This window comes from Melanotaenia boesemani, chromosome 24 (assembly GCF_017639745.1).
Source record: "Melanotaenia boesemani isolate fMelBoe1 chromosome 24, fMelBoe1.pri, whole genome shotgun sequence".
Classification (NCBI taxonomy): Eukaryota; Metazoa; Chordata; class Actinopteri; order Atheriniformes; family Melanotaeniidae; genus Melanotaenia; species Melanotaenia boesemani.
The window spans coordinates 720,402-736,300 of record NC_055705.1 but is presented as its reverse complement, the minus strand read 5'-3'; the positions used below and the strand labels follow the sequence as shown (position 1 = coordinate 736,300).

Below are 15,899 nucleotides of genomic sequence, written 5' to 3'. Positions count from 1 at the left end.
CCTCTTTAATGCTAACACCAGATTCTTTGGGCAACAAACAGCAGAGAGAGTGCCTAATCAAGTTGGTCACTAGGCTAGGGAAACTAGACATTAGCCTCTGCAATGCTAATATCAGCTTTTTGTTGCTAACAAACAGCACAGAAGATATGTAATCCAGTTGGTCACTAATGTAGATATGCTAGGTATTAGCCTCTTCAATGATAACAGCTTTTTGTTGATAATAGCAGAAAGAATATCTAATCCAGTAGATCACTAACCTAGGGAAGCTAGTCATTAGCCTCTCTAATGCTAACACCAGCTTTTTGTTGCTAACAAACAGCAGAGAGGATATGTAATCTAGTACTTCACTAGTATAAGTCATGCTAGTTTTTAGACTCTCTAATGCTAACAACAGTTTTTGCTTGCTAATAAATAGCAGAAAGAGTATCTAATCCAGTAGGTTGCTAACTTAAGGCATGCTAGTGATTAGCCTCTCTAATGCTAACACCAGCATTTCCTTGTTCATAGATGCTGTATTCCAGTTGTGACATAATTGTGAGCACCTGAGATTAGGTGATGTCATTACCACTCAATTGCCAACCAATGGACGCCTCCAAAATAGTCAGTATCTACAATTATTCCATGTAAAACAAACAAACAAAAAAAAATCACAAACCAATAGTAAAACCTGCACCATGAGAACACCAGCCAATTTTGGCAATAAAGGTTGAACCACAGTGATGCAACATTTCACGAACAACCCCACCATAACAACATACCTACAGATGCTGAAACATCTACATGTTTGGGAACTTAAACAACAAGCAGTCAAGGAGGCAGACTTCTTACAATTAAATATTTAAAGTACTTTAACACAATAAAAGCCAATGTAAAAAGATGAAATGTAAAAACTAAAACAAAAGGATGTTTGAAGAGGATATTGTTACCACCTCTTTTTCCTTTTTTCTACATGGTCTTGGCCTTTAATTCAACTCTTTCCACTTAATTAGCAAACTCATTAAGAAGTGTTTTAGAAAAGCATTGTTAAAGTTATCAGCAACAACATCCCTGTTTACCTGTCCAGACATTCTGTCCTGTCTTCATTAAGTTCTGCATTAAAAGAGTCAGGACATGGTATGTGTATATAGCAGAGGGTGGGGTTAATATTTGGGATTTTTGCAAGCATACACATGAATTAATTAAATTTATCAGATCTTGTTTTATGTTCTGGTTGAATAAGTAGATGATGATGTACTTGGTTGGATTAGTAGGGCTACGTCCCTCCCAGCAGATTCCCACCTTGTGTTCCTCCACTTGGTGCTTGATATCTTCCAGGTCAGGACCAAGTGGCTGAGATCCAATCCTCTTGATGCGTGTCTCTGTTTTGTCTAACCAGTCGGTGAGCTGCTGAAGCTGCTGATGCTGCAGGTCCATAAGGACCTCATGGAGTCTGGGAGTGAGAGACATCTGTATTAAAGCTTTGAAGCTTTGTTTATGGGCTCAAAGGAAGGAGGCAAAGCCATCTTTGCAGGTGCTCTTTAAAAACCATCATTGTTGGATATAGTTGAAATCACTAGTTTGTGGATGCATATCATTTTATCTTTGGTGTACCTGCTCTGTCTCTCCATGCTGGCCACTCTCAAGTGTTCCCACCGCGAGTTCAGGAGGTTCATCTGCTCCCTGACTTCTGAGTCCTCCTCTTCACTCAGGTTTCCCTCCCTCAGCAGGGCAGCACCAGCCCGGAGGACCCGCCCAACGCTACCCTGATGTGTCGTCAACTCCACCATGTAACCCTAGAAGGTGAAAGATGGGAACATGTCACGCACATACACACAAAGTTCACTTTACTTTACACATCAGCTTTAAAAGATGTGAAGAACGCTGAGACATTTCACCATGTGATGGAAAATATGAGCTGATAGTGAATCTGATGCAGCAACACGTCTGTAAAAAGTAGTTCCAGGGTGATGTTTGGCACAGTGTAAAAAGTAGTTCCAGGATGATGTTCGGCACGGTGTAAAAAGTAGTTCCAGGGTGGTGTTCAACACGGTGTGAAAAGTAGTTCCAGGGTGATGTTCGACACGGTGTAAAAAGTAGTTCCAGGGTGATGTTCAACACGGTGGAAAAAGTAGTTCCAGGGTGACGTTCGGCATGGTGTAAAAAGTAGTTCCAGGGTGATGTTCGGCATGGTGTAAAAAGTAGTTCCAGGGTGATGTTCGACACGGTGTGAAAAGTAGTTCCAGGGTGATGTTCGGCACGGTGGAAAAAGTAGTTCCAGGGTGATGTTCGGCATGCTGTAAAAAGTAGTTCCAGGGTGATGTTCGGCATGGTGTAAAAAGTAGTTCCAGGGTGATGTTCGACACGGTGTGAAAAGTAGTTCCAGGGTGATGTTCGACACGGTGTGAAAAGTAGTTCCAGGGTGATGTTCGACACGGTGTGAAAAGTAGTTCCAGGGTGATGTTCGGCATTGTGTAAAAAGTAGTTCCAGGGTGGTGTAAAAAGTAGTTCCAGGGTGACGTTCGGCATGGTGTAAAAAGTAGTTCCAGGGTGATGTTCGGCATGGTGTAAAAAGTAGTTCCAGGGTGATGTTCGACACGGTGTGAAAAGTAGTTCCAGGGTGATGTTCGACACGGTGTGAAAAGTAGTTCCAGGGTGATGTTCGGCATTGTGTAAAAAGTAGTTCCAGGGTGGTGTAAAAAGTAGTTCCAGGGTGATGTTCGACACGGTGTAAAAAGTAGTTCCAGGGTGATGTTCGACACGGTGTGAAAAGTGGTTCCAGGGTGATGTTCGACACGGTGTGAAAAGTAGTTCCAGGGTGATGTTCGCATTGTGTAAAAAGTAGTTCCAGGGTGGTGTAAAAAGTAGTTCCAGGGTGATGTTCGACACGGTGTGAAAAGTAGTTCCAGGGTGATGTTCGACACGGTGTGAAAAGTAGTTCCAGGGTGATGTTCGACACGGTGTGAAAAGTAGTTCCAGGGTGATGTTCGGCATTGTGTAAAAAGTAGTTCCAGGGTGGTGTAAAAAGTAGTTCCAGGGTGATGTTCGACACGGTGTAAAAAGTAGTTCCAGGGTGATGTTCGACACGGTGTGAAAAGTGGTTCCAGGGTGATGTTCGACACGGTGTGAAAAGTAGTTCCAGGGTGATGTTCGCATTGTGTAAAAAGTAGTTCCATGGTGGTGTAAAAAGTAGTTCCAGGGTGATGTTCGACACGGTGTGAAAAGTAGTTCCAGGGTGATGTTCGGCATTGTGTAAAAAGTAGTTCCAGGGTGGTGTAAAAAGTAGTTCCAGGGTGATGTTCGACACGGTGTGAAAAGGAGTTCCAGGGTGATGTTCGGCATTGTGTAAAAAGTAGTTCCAGGGTGGTGTAAAAAGTAGTTCCAGGGTGATGTTCGACACGGTGTAAAAAGTAGTTCCAGGGTGATGTTCGACACGGTGTGAAAAGTAGTTCCAGGGTGATGTTCGACACGGTGTGAAAAGTAGTTCTAGGGTGATGTTCGCATTGTGTAAAAAGTAGTTCCAGGGTGGTGTAAAAAGTAGTTCCCGGGTGATGTTCGACACGGTGTGAAAAGTAGTTCCAGGGTGATGTTCGCATTGTGTAAAAAGTAGTTCCAGGGTGGTGTAAAAAGTAGTTCCAGGGTGATGTTCAACACGGTGTGAAAAGTAGTTCCAGGGTGATGTTCGGCATTGTATAAAAAGTAGTTCCAGGGTGGTGTAAAAAGTAGTTCCAGGGTGATGTTCGGCACGGTGTAAAAAGTAGTTCCAGGGTGATGTTCGACACGGTGTGAAAAGTAGTTCCAGGGTGATGTTCGGCACGGTGTAAAAAGTAGTTCCAGGGTGATGTTCGGCACGGTGTGAAAAGTAGTTCCAGGGTGATGTTCGGCACGGTGTGAAAAGTAGTTCCAGGGTGATGTTCGGCACGGTGTGAAAAGTAGTTCCAGGGTGATGTTCGGCACGGTGTGAAAAGTAGTTCCAGGGCGATGTTCGACACGGTGTAAAAAGTAGTTCCAGGGCGATGTTCGACACGGTGTGAAAAGTAGTTCCAGGGTGATGTTCGACACGGTGTGAAAAGTAGTTCCAGGGTGATGTTCGGCATTGTGTAAAAAGTAGTTCCAGGGTGGTGTAAAAAGTAGTTCCAGGGTGATGTTCGACACGGTGTGAAAAGTAGTTCCAGGGTGTTTCTGGTTTGTACCAGGTACTTTTCCAGCCTTTTGTCGCTCCGGTTCCAACTTTTTCCAGATGTGTTGCTGCATCAGATTCACTATCAGCTCATGTTTTCATCACATGGTGAAACGTCTCAGTTTCATCTGATGTGTTTATCGTCTACTGGGAATAAAATATGAGTTGATGAGGTTTCTATTCTGTTTTTATTTAAATTTTACACAGTGTCCCAACTCTAAAGCATAAAAGGTGAAATATCAACTGAAAAAATCAAGCACTTTACAACAGTAAAAACTGGCTCCTACCTCATGTGTGTGGAACTGCTCCTTCACCTCCTCCACATGGCTGGAAATGGGGGGCTGGGCCTGAAGGCCGTCCTCAGCCGACAGCAGCCACGTCAGCACCTTTTCAAGGCAGAGTTTGATTGAAGAACAAGTAGATTTCTGGCTTTTGTCTCACTTCTAACAAATATCACGGTGCCATACCTCCTCCAGCGAGGCCTGGTAGCTCTCCAGGCTGGTGGAGCCTGGAGGCAGAGGGCTGAGGCCCCGCTGCAGCTCCTCCTGGTTGGGATTCAGCAGCTAAGAGGGAAGCAGTAGGTAACAGATAAGAGGAGGAGAGAGGGTTAGAGGTTTGAGGGGATATGAAGGGAAAAGGGGGGGTTTCATTGTCAGATGGTCGAGAAGGAGAAGAAAGAAAAAGAAGAAGTTGGAGGAAAAATTAAAAACAAAACCAAACAGGATGAATGAAATGAGGAAACTGAGTAGAAAAAGGTTGGACATGGAAGATAAAAGGGAAGAAGGCCTATTGTTACCCTTTACAAGACATGACAAGAAGTTCTGGAGCTTATCCAGAATTTATCTCTGCCTCTGATCTGGATATGAACAAGCCTCGTTGGCTCTGTTCTCTGGTAATTCAGAGATACACGAGGCCTCCGCCTCTGCCTCTGCAGTTGTATCATAACTGGTCCAAAAGTAAGAACTTCAACATTTGCAGCCTCTGGATCAATGCTATAATATGAACTCTAGCCTACTCTGGGCATATTACACTGTGGTTTACTGAATAAAAACTAAGGCAGAAACAGCAGATTCATTAACATTAAAACGTGACTAATTATTCTCTGGATGTGTTGTTGGTCTCTTTCATCTTTGTGGAGGATCTTTACGTCCAATTCTTTCTGTTGCCGGAGTTCATCGAGGTACTCTGGACAGATGGCTTCACATTTAGCTCCACGATGAGTTGATGGGCCCAGATCACCATACCTCTACCACCATGCCAGACAATGAGGTGTTTACTGATTGGTGTTCATTAAATGTGCTGCTGTGTGTTATTATGACCTCTCCTGTCCAAAAGGGCATTGTTTCACAAGTCTTGTTCGGATGCAACTTTGCTAACATTTTATTTTTTTTACATTATTAGTTTTTTGTAATAAATGGGATCTGGGTGGTGCAGCTGCAGTTAGTAAACAGCAAACATGGAGGCAGCATACTCAGCGTATGTACATTTTACAGTGTTTTGTAAAACTAAAATTCCAGACAGAATCATGTGAGGGGACCTGAGAAAAGGACTGTTTGTAAATGGTCTGTGCTGTTTTAAGAGGACAAAAACAAATTGGCTGAGTAAATGTAATGAAAAAAAAACTGTTTTCATGATTTAGTGTTTATTAGGAATAAAACAATCGTCCGTCTGGACCATGCTGAATGCATCTTTGTTTTTAAAAAAGTTGGAGTTATTGGTTTGCTTTATAGAAAACATTGATGTATCAGATACACCCTTCACAGGAGACACGAGAGGACAAAATAACTCAGATGTTATTTAGAAACCACATGTGGGCGTGACTGTGTTGAATTGTTTTGAAGGACATTATGAATCGTATCAAACGGAATCACATCGTACAAAATCAAATCGCTGTGAAATCATTAATGAATCGTATCATATCATGAACAGGGTGAATTGTATCGATTCGACCACATCGTATGGCATCGTAATAGCAGGGGGCTTCACTGTATCGTTAATGTATCGTATCGCTGGCAGTGTATTGAGACATGTATCGAGTTGACATCCGTGGTGGGGATTCACATTCCCATGGGGGGAAGGGGATAATGTGGCCATTTGAGCTAAAAGAATATTAAAAATAGCTCAAAATAATGGCAAAATGGCAAAAATAAATAAGTAAAATGACAACGACTTGGAGGATGTCTACGCTTGTACTTTCTTCTGTTTTTTTAGGGCTGGGAACATTAACGCGTTCATCGCGCGTTAACACATCGATTAAATAACACCGTTAATTTTTTAATCACATATTAAGTTTTTTTTTTTTTTTTTGCTGGCCGCTGGCTTTGACCACAGAAACATGGCATCCATGTCTCCCTTTATCCCTGTTTATTAACATGAAGAGACGTTTTCTGTCTAGAACTTAAGACAGAAGAAGAACCAACGTTTCTCTTTGTCTAACCCTGCAGATGCTAGAACATCATGAATTTTGGACGGGAAACTTTTTATTTATTTATTTTAATAAATGCGGTTTTAATTTATGCAAGACAGCAAAGGTGAGACATGTTTTCTGACTTTTACAAACGTGCAGCATAAATCGGGTCTTCTTCTGCCTCTGGTTCGGTGAATCTTGGTCATATTAAGATGAAACTTCCAGCTGTAGAATCTGTGAGATGTGAGCTTTCAGTAGAGGAGTCGTTTGTTCGTGTTCATGGGGAAACATCATCTGTGTTTATGTATTTTTCAGACTTTGTGTACCTGGTTTTTTAATCATTGTTGTCTTAACTGTGTTTGTTGGTGATAGAAATGGTTTTGCTGAGCTGGTAGCTGAGATTCTGGACTTTCTGTGGATACCACACATGTTTATAGTTACATCTACAGACCTGACGTTACACCCGGAAACGAGATGTTAACCCTTAACTCCCGGTAGCGGAGGCTGCAGGTGCAGAGGTGAAGCTAAACAGTCAAGCTAAGAATGAAAGTTTAGAGAATTTATATCCAGAAATGTGGATAATGAAGCAGTGAAGGTGCATGGATGGAAGTTATTGTGCATATTGTGAATATTTCTCTCTCCTCACCATCTAGAAGCTGTGAGATTCTCATCCTGCTTTCTGTCTGTTCACCTGATGCTGATATTCATCACATATTGTTCCTTCTGTGTTTAGAAGGAAGCAGCTTCACAGCTTTAAATTCATCCTGCTGACTTTTTACCTTTTAGTTAGTAAATCCTGAACATTTCATCCTTCTTTCTCATAAATATGTGATTTTATATATGAAGAAATATTTAACTGTTGCTGTTTAAAGAGAAAACTGCTGCTAAACCTGTTTATGTGTTTAGTCCAGGGGTCTGCAGCCTTTCCAATCCAAAGAGACATTTTTCCCTCAGCCAGCTAAATAAAACTCCTTTAGAGACGCAGATGTTACCAGACTTTTCAAAAAGGCAACTTAATATATATTTTTAATGAAGAACCACCATAGGATGTTTGTTATTTTTGAAGAACCACATTTTTATTTCTATTTTTAAGGTTTTAAAATAAAGAAAAGCATAAAACCTTTATAAAAAGAGGATAAACAGACTTTCTTCTAAGGGATGTAGATGTTTGTGGAAAATTATGTAAAAGAAAAAAAAGTCCCTGGTTTCCAACCTAATGACAAGAAAGATAGATTTAAATAATATTTTAGCCACGTATTTAGAGGCATTGTGGAAGGTCCAGAGTTGAAGGTTGGAGACCCCTGATGTGTGTTAGTAAACCAAAACTTACTGCATTTTCTTTATATAGCTGTAGGCCTTCTTTTAAAGGAAAGAGACATTATGTGTGTAACAATGCAATCGCGATTAATCGCAGCATGTCATGCGATTAATCGTGATTAAAAATTTTAATCGTTGTTTGGTTTTTTGAAGAAAGCCCATGGAGCTGAAATAGAAACAGCTCAGTGTTGCTATAAGTAAATTTTGCCTTTGAAAAAAAAGTCAAACTTAAACTTAAAACAGAAACACAGGTTTTTACTTTTGAATACTAAAAAAAAAGCATTGACACTGAAAACTAAAATACAGATATCAACCCTTTAACTGCCTGCTCCACATTCTCCAGTGACTAAAATGAAGGAAGTAAACCGGTGACCTCTTGGTTTGGGTATGTAATATCAAACATAAGTGTTCGTCCCATCACTACCGTGTTTCAAGTTTTGACCATTTAACTATTGTTACAGTATTATTAACCGTTATCTCGGCCACCCGTTAACCCTTTAACACTATACGTATCATATCTGATACATACTGTTTCTGAGACCTACTGCATGATTTTATGGAAGAAACGTTCCTCTGAACGCTGCTTCGTCTGATCTGACACCTGTTTCCAGCTCCGGTGAAGCTCATCAAACAACCAGTATGTCTTTCTTTTGCTGTAGAACTGGACTAAGCCACTAACTAGGTTTAGTTTTGACACTTAAATACAGGATGTTGGCATGTCAGAGGTGGGCTGGAGGAAGTTAATATTAGCTAATATGTTTGCAGACCCACAGCCCTGCAGCAGAATCCAGTTTCATGTCACAAGGCGCAGCAGCTAACACAGCTATCCAATAACCGAGGAGAGATGTAGAATGTCTGTCCTCTATGTGAAGGAGGATACCACCATGCTAACAATCATGAGCTGAACATCCCTCGCTATCGTATCATTACGATCGCTGTTCTTACGCTAGTGTGGCGCAATGCGAGGCATTTGGGCTCAACCCCACCCACCAGGCACCGGTTTGACCGGGCTGAGCCATTCCTAACCGAGCCGAACCACTCCATGGAAACAAGGCTTTAGAAAAGGGAAGACTTGTGAGATTTGTTAGGATGTGAACGTGAGCATACGAGCTACTGGGGAGGAATAAAGACGGCTCATACCACAAATGTAAAAAGTCTCCGGCTTGCATGAAAAAGACTTTCAGGGTGAATATGAGCGTCTCTGAGTGATGACGCAGCTGTAGCTCTAAAACAGACATTTAGGCCGTTTGACACCATCAGTTCTCAACGCCGCCCGATGGGGAACTTCAGATTTTAGAGGTTTTCACTCCTGTTTTGTGAACTTGAGCAAGTATTGAAAATCAACACCGTTGTCCCGTTTTATTCTAGCAGGTGACTCATTTTCAGCCCTTATAGGAGCCAACCAACCCTAACTGGGAGAAGTTATTTATTTTTAATACAATTAACACAAGTTGTCTTAAAATTGTCAAAGAAAAGGCGTTTTTTTCACTAAAGATGTAAAAGGGGAGACAGACACACAGCTGGATGGATTTCAACAATATTACATCAATAACGTCAAATAAAAAAAGACTTTTTCATTAAAAACATGAAATAATGTAGCAGGACACACTGCAAAAAATATCCACCGTAACAAGTCCTGTATTTTTCTCCATTTTTAACTGTTACTTTTTACAGTGTAGGGATCGAGACTTGTTTCTAGACTTGCTCTCGTGGACATTTTTCACAGAAACAAACACAATGGCAGACAAAACAACAGGTGTTCAGCCAAAACATGCAGACAGGTGTTCCGCTTTAAGTGTTAGCATGGCTAGACACGGACCTGATCAGTAAAACGCCTCCTCTTTTGCTCTGGCGACTTGACATATGCAGCCTGGGTGAAGGCATAGCTTTTATAACGAGGCTGAGGAGAGGGGCTCTGCACTCGCCCCTGAGCCACATTCACTGTGATCTGAGAGGAAAAGACAGAGGTAGAGGATGACAGAGGAAAAAGGAGGTGGAGTTGGCAGAGAGACGAGAAAGGACAGAGGCAGGATGAGGAGATGGGCAGAAGAATGCAAAACAAGAGCGCAAAAGCTCCGAAAGCCAAAATGTGCAACAGAGTAGGAAGCAGCAAAGCAAGAGGTGGAGAAAAAAGCAGGAGGATAAAAAGAAAGAGGAAAAGTTGCAGGTGAAGGTGCAGAAGAGAGAGAAAGAAAGAAGAGAGAAAAGTGAACAATATGAACAAAGAGCTCGGTTTCCATCCAACCAAAGTAGAGACAGAGGAGGAGAAAACTGGACCAGGGTTTAATTCTACATGTTTAGAAAGCCTGATTACTCACCTTTACAAAAAGGTAAGGATGGTGCATGTGTGGGATGAGCAACAGCTAAACGACTAAAAGTAATGAAATATTCTCTAACAGGAGAATATGACAGGGGCCCATTTTCTGGGGGCTCTGCCCATCGCTGTTACTCGTCCCAGAGAAGCATCCTCACCCCTTCTACCTGCTGGAAAGGTGACTAATCCAGCCTTCCAGCCACTTTTATACAACACCAGCTGGGTTTATTAAAGGGGGGAAATAATCAACCAAACACTAGTTTCCTTACTTTTGGTGCAAAGTTTACTTAATGCACAGAACAGAAGTATTTCTGTGTGTGTGTGTGTGTGTGTATAACAGTTATTAATTATTTGATTATCCATTTATTTATTTGGCTGGACCAACAGATGCAGCGCTACACTAGAATTTAACCCGAATAAATTCATGAAATATAAATAAATGAATGAATGTCAGATAAAAACGTTCCCTCTGGTCCGCGGTGGACTGGAATCCTGATCTCATGAGCGGCTTTTTCACCTCTGCTGATGGTGTTTGGGTTAACATGTCCTTGGATGGAAACCAGGCTGTGGATGCAGACGTGAGATGACGCAGATGGACAAAGAGAAACAGATGCGAGATGCAGCACAGAGTCATGCTCTCCTCCACATCCACACCACCCTCCAGACACCTTCACCGGGTCCAGAGGACGGCGGCTGGGCTAAGCTAAGGCTAAGCTGCTGGCAGCTCTGGATTTATGTTCCACCCTTAGTTTGTTAGACTGGAGCAGAAGTAAAAGTACTGGAGGATATGGGCCCGTGTATCACTCGTTCACTTCATATTTAAGTCCAAATCTGAACTAAAAAGCATCAGCTAATTTTGATATTAGAGGTAGTTTAATCTTCTAATTTTAACTTTTTGTTTCAGATTCATTAAAGAATAATAATAGAAAAACAAGCGGATTATTATTTTTTAGATGTTAACTGTAAATTGAATATTAAATGATTGATTGATACGCAGTTCTTCGTTTTCTGTACTCATCATCAGTTTGAACTTTACGCTGGAACGATGCGCACACAGAAAGCATGTCGCAATAACCCTCAACTTTTTCACCGTTCACCCTTAGAATCTAATGAACAACGTGCCGAATACAGCCCACTAAAGTCTTCACGAAGCACACAGACACACCTGTGGCTACAGGTGAGCTAACTGCTAATTAAATGAGCTGCTAGCAGCCTCCAGACACATAGGGCAGGAATACTTTCACCAGTAGGAGGAAAACTCTCAGCTGGTCAGTCCACAGGAAGCAGGAAGTTATTCCAGCAATGTGACGACTGGACTGAATTAAAAGAAGCTGTGTATCAGGCAGAGCCTAAAAAACCACGGAAGAAACATGGAGCAGAGTAGTGATCAGGCTGCGTACCCCTCCGCGCAGTGATATAGGTCTGTCCTATCATCTTAGTATTATTGCTCTTTCCTTTCGTTAGAGCTTGTCCCATTGTCACGATGGTTAATGAAACGTTGCCGTGCTCCGCCTCTTCCGACAACAAACAGATGCTCGTCTGTGTGTTTGTAGTCGGTGAGCTGGCCAGCACCTGTCGTCACCAATAAAGAGCATTTATAAGTCCAGTGCACACGATTCCGGTGAAAATCTGGAGTGTGCGTAGAGCTTTTCAACAGTGACCTCCATCCTGGAGAGAGGAGAACCCACCCCTGGGTCCACCAGCTCTGCTTCTGCGTAGGAAGACGTGTTAGTGGGATTCAGGAGGTCTTCAAAGTATTCTTTCCACCGACCCACAACGTCCTGAGCCGAAGTCAGCAGCCCCCCATCCCCTCTGTACACAGTGTTGATGGAGCGCTGCTTTCCCCTCCTGAGCGGCCGGATGGTGGACCAGAATCTCCTTGAAGCAATTTGGAAGCCATTCTCCATGTTCTCGCTGAACTAATCCCACGTCCAAGGCTTTGCCTTAGCAGAACGAGGGAGTCCCTGGACAGAGTGCTCTCCAACACCCCCTCCAAGGACTCCAAAAAGGGTGGGTACCCTGAACTGCTGTTTGGTGCATAAGCACAAATAACAGTCAGGACGCGTCCCCCCACCTGAAGGCGGAGGGAGGCTACCCTTTCGTCCACCGGGGTAAACCCCAACATACAGGCGCCAAGTCGGGGGGTGCAGTCGTGGTTCGACATTCGACCGCAGCCCAGTTCCTACAACCCCTCCTGCAGGTGGTGGGCCCATGTTAACCTTTAAGGCTGAGTCCAACTGGGCTCCACGAGCGAAGGCCCAGACACCAGGTCTGGCTCCAGAGGGGGGCCCTAGTGACCCTTATTCGGGCAAGGAAAACTTGGCTCAGATGGTTCTTTGTTCATTACAGGGGTCTTTGAGCCGTACCTGGGCTGGTCCCTTCCCTAGAGACCTGCTTGCCATGGGTGACCCTACTAGGGGCATAAAGCTCCTGGCAACATGGCTCTTAGGCTTTTCGAGCCGTGCAAACCTTGCCACCGCAATAATGTGGTGGCCCAGTGAGTTTATTATAAAATAAGACGGAAAAAATGTTGTCAAACTCAGACAGAAAGCTTCATTTCCCTAAATCCATCATTTGTAACGAGGCCATTGGGAGAGAAGTGCTCCAGCTTGAGTCTTATCTGCATGATTTTTATCTGGGAAATAAGTATTCTCTGGGGTGTGTTCCTGCTTCATTCCTCCTTTTTGATCTGCTTTGACACTTTAATACTAACCAGAGTCGTCTGGTTTCTGGTCTTTTCATGATAAAACTGAATGTGGTCGGTCCTGCTGTAAGTACAGAGGCCAGCTAGCTCCCAGATCACATGCTCCCTTTAAAGGTTTGTTTTCACCAGATGAGTGGGCTGTTAGTCCACCAGGCAGCTCAGTTTTAAGCAGCTGTTGAGACAAACTTAGTTATTTTCCTCATGAAAAGTTAGAACTCATCCTCAGTGGGTCTCAGGTCTTGTTAACGTGGTATCACAAGGAGGTGGTGGAGGCAGAAGCTTCTTTCCTCTCCATCAATCATTTAATTGCCGCCTTACTTGTTTATTGTGCTTTTTCATGTATCTGCTCCATCTCCCTCTTCGTTGCCTCCCTGTCATCCATCTGTATCTACATCTCTCTTGGTCTGGCTTCCTCTGGAAGGTTCTCTCCACTCTTCGACAGATGGCGGTGGCCATCATTACCCTGTCCTTTTCAAGGTTTGACCGATGAACAGTTGCTCTGCGCTGGATGCAGCTGACCTCCCACTAACATGCCTCTGATCCAGTAACGGAGTCAAAGAGCCAAACTATTGTTCAGGCACACTGTGCACACACCGACGCTACGCTGAGCCGCCACAGTTTGGTCCGTGAGAATCACCGAAGGAGAACGGTAGCAGCTTAATGAAAACGTCAGCCATGGCTTCAAAAGGATGCAGGAGAAAATCATCAAGAAAACGTTTCTACTGAAAGAAGAACCTGAATAGATGGACAGATGGATTACACATACACACACCAAACTGAGGTTTTACTTCCAAAGTGATTTTGGGACGTTAAACTTTCTGATTTCTGTCCATGTGGTTTTTTTTTTTTTTGAGAAATTAGCACATTTTCGTCATATTTCTCTGTTTTGGAGCTGATCTTGCTTTTTGGCGGGATTTGTTGACCATCTTTCTGCTTCCTGTTTTGTTTTGTGGAGCCCTTTTTATTCCATGTGTGATTGATTTTGCTTCTCCTCCTCCACCTGGTCTCTGAAGCTGACACACCTGTGTTTCCTGTGGCCGTACAAACTGGCCACTGTGGACCCAGCAGACCGGTACACTAGATTAGTCTTCTTTCTCTACAAGGAGCATCAGATGAAAACCTCCAGCCACTGATTGATTACCAGCTGGACCCAGGTGAAGTTCCTTTTCCAGACGAGCAAGCTGTGAAGAAAACAAGACTCCAGGAGAGCTCATGGCCTTCAGCTTACTGACCTTTAGCAAGGTTTGAAGTTACCCATCTAGCCTGGTGCTGCAATGTCCCTACCACACATCACTTCAGCCCACCCTGCGTGGATTTGGTGTAAGAACCATTAACCAGCCTCCAATGGGATCTGGTGCGACCCATCAATCAGTCTCCAAAGAGGTCGAGTAGAAGGAGTGACCTGGTCTAAAGACAGCGCCTCTGTTCCTTCCATGGAGCGGTCCTGAGTTATGGACCACCACTGCCTATCCCAGGGTCTGTAGATACCCTGACACTGTCCGTCCAGGTTTCTGCAGACTACCTGCTGGTTTCAGTCCTTAAGCTAGGTAGCGTCCCACCTCCTGACATCCAGTTCTGTGCTACGGTCCCTGTACTCCACTTTTACCATGAACAAGTGCCTAGAGGACTGAAACTTGAACCGACTTAGCTGTTTAAACTCAAACCTTCCTCCACAGACTTGCTGTAAAGTGGCCACTGAATCAAACTCATGGCTCCACTTTCCCACCCACAGTCATCTCAGAGCCAAGATTGGATCTTCATCTGTGTGAGATGCTTAAAATAAAGCAGAGGACTTAGAACCATCCTGGAAGATCACTTTGATGGTCCTTTCCTCTTCAGATCTGGTGCAGAAACATCTTACTATACAAATATATCTGCTCAGCACCTAAAGTAAAAGATCATTTTTGTGGAAATTAAAGAAGAAATTGAGGAATTTAGTCCATAAATAATCAACAGAAATCCCTGCTTCATTTATAGAAGTTACAGCTTCAGCCTGACACCAGTAATGCTTCGGAGGGAGTAAGTAGAGCTGCCCACCTCCAGCAGGACAGAAACTGAGAGCAGCTCCAGGCTACTCTCAGTCAAATAAGAGTGGAGGGGTTGTGATACATGAGGACACCAGCAAAGATGACTGGGATGGAACATTATGTAACAGAGAGTCATGCTTTGTTTTTACATGAAAATGTTCAAACTCCAAAGAAAAACCAGGATGGAAACTCGCTGTAAAAGAGAAGAGTGTGAGTCGGCTTCCAACCTGTTGGGAGAAGCGCTGCTGGGTCTGGATCTGGTAGTGCTCCTCCGTTGTGACTCGTTTAACATTGGCGGCACTAGCTGCCGGCAGCGTCTCCACTTCCTGAATGGCTTCCATGGAAACGATTTGGGGAAGCACCTGGAAGAGTGACGTCACGTACATGATGATGCTCTTCTTGTCAGGGTGAGAAACCGCCACATCTACAGAGCAGAGAGAGGAGAAAAAAGTCTTTTAAGTTCTGGAGTCTGGGACCTGCCACAGAAAAGCCTCTGTCACCCCCGAGTTAGGTCCTTGGACTGAACAAAACCAGCTGTGAACTGGACCACATTGTTCTCGCAGGAACATGAATAACCGCAGCTCACAAAGGTAAGAAGGAGCTAAAGTTTTAAACCGGATCCTGCATATAACAGGAAGGGTCTCTATAGACCAACTAACCAGAGAACTGGCTAAAATTTTTAACATCTCCCTGGACCTGAACCTCATTCCACAACTTCTGGGCAACAAAACGCATCTCCCTTCATAACTGGCTACTGGATTTTCTCTCTAACAGATCCCAGTATGTGAGAGTAGGAGGCAGCATCTCCAGCCTGATCTCCTTCAGCAGGGCTGAGTCCTCGGCCCACCGCTGGTCCCCCTGATGACCCCGACTGCTGCACCAGATCCTCCACCAACCATGCTGTAAAACATGCAGAAGACATGGCAGTGGTAGGTCCAGGTCCAGGACCAGGACAACAGCATCTCGGCTTCCGG

At 43.6% G+C, this 15,899-nt stretch overlaps 1 protein-coding gene across 2 annotated transcripts in view; it reads right to left on the bottom strand.

Annotated features, from left to right (window-relative positions):
• The window catches only part of dmd (dystrophin), a 267,266-nt gene that overhangs the window by 129,195 nt on the left and 122,172 nt on the right, over positions 1-15,899 (bottom strand). Inside the window, exons 9-14 of one of the 2 annotated variants that reach the window (XM_041978350.1) lie at positions 15,153-15,349; positions 9,700-9,828; positions 4,624-4,719; positions 4,444-4,542; positions 1,591-1,772; positions 1,279-1,429 (exon numbers count right to left, since the gene is read on the bottom strand). In XM_041978350.1, the coding sequence (XP_041834284.1) occupies positions 1,279-1,429; positions 1,591-1,772; positions 4,444-4,542; positions 4,624-4,719; positions 9,700-9,828; positions 15,153-15,349 (854 nt within the window). The remainder of the gene's footprint in view (positions 1-1,278; positions 1,430-1,590; positions 1,773-4,443; positions 4,543-4,623; positions 4,720-9,699; positions 9,829-15,152; positions 15,350-15,899) is intronic. The other variant, XM_041978351.1, reaches the window with a different exon arrangement.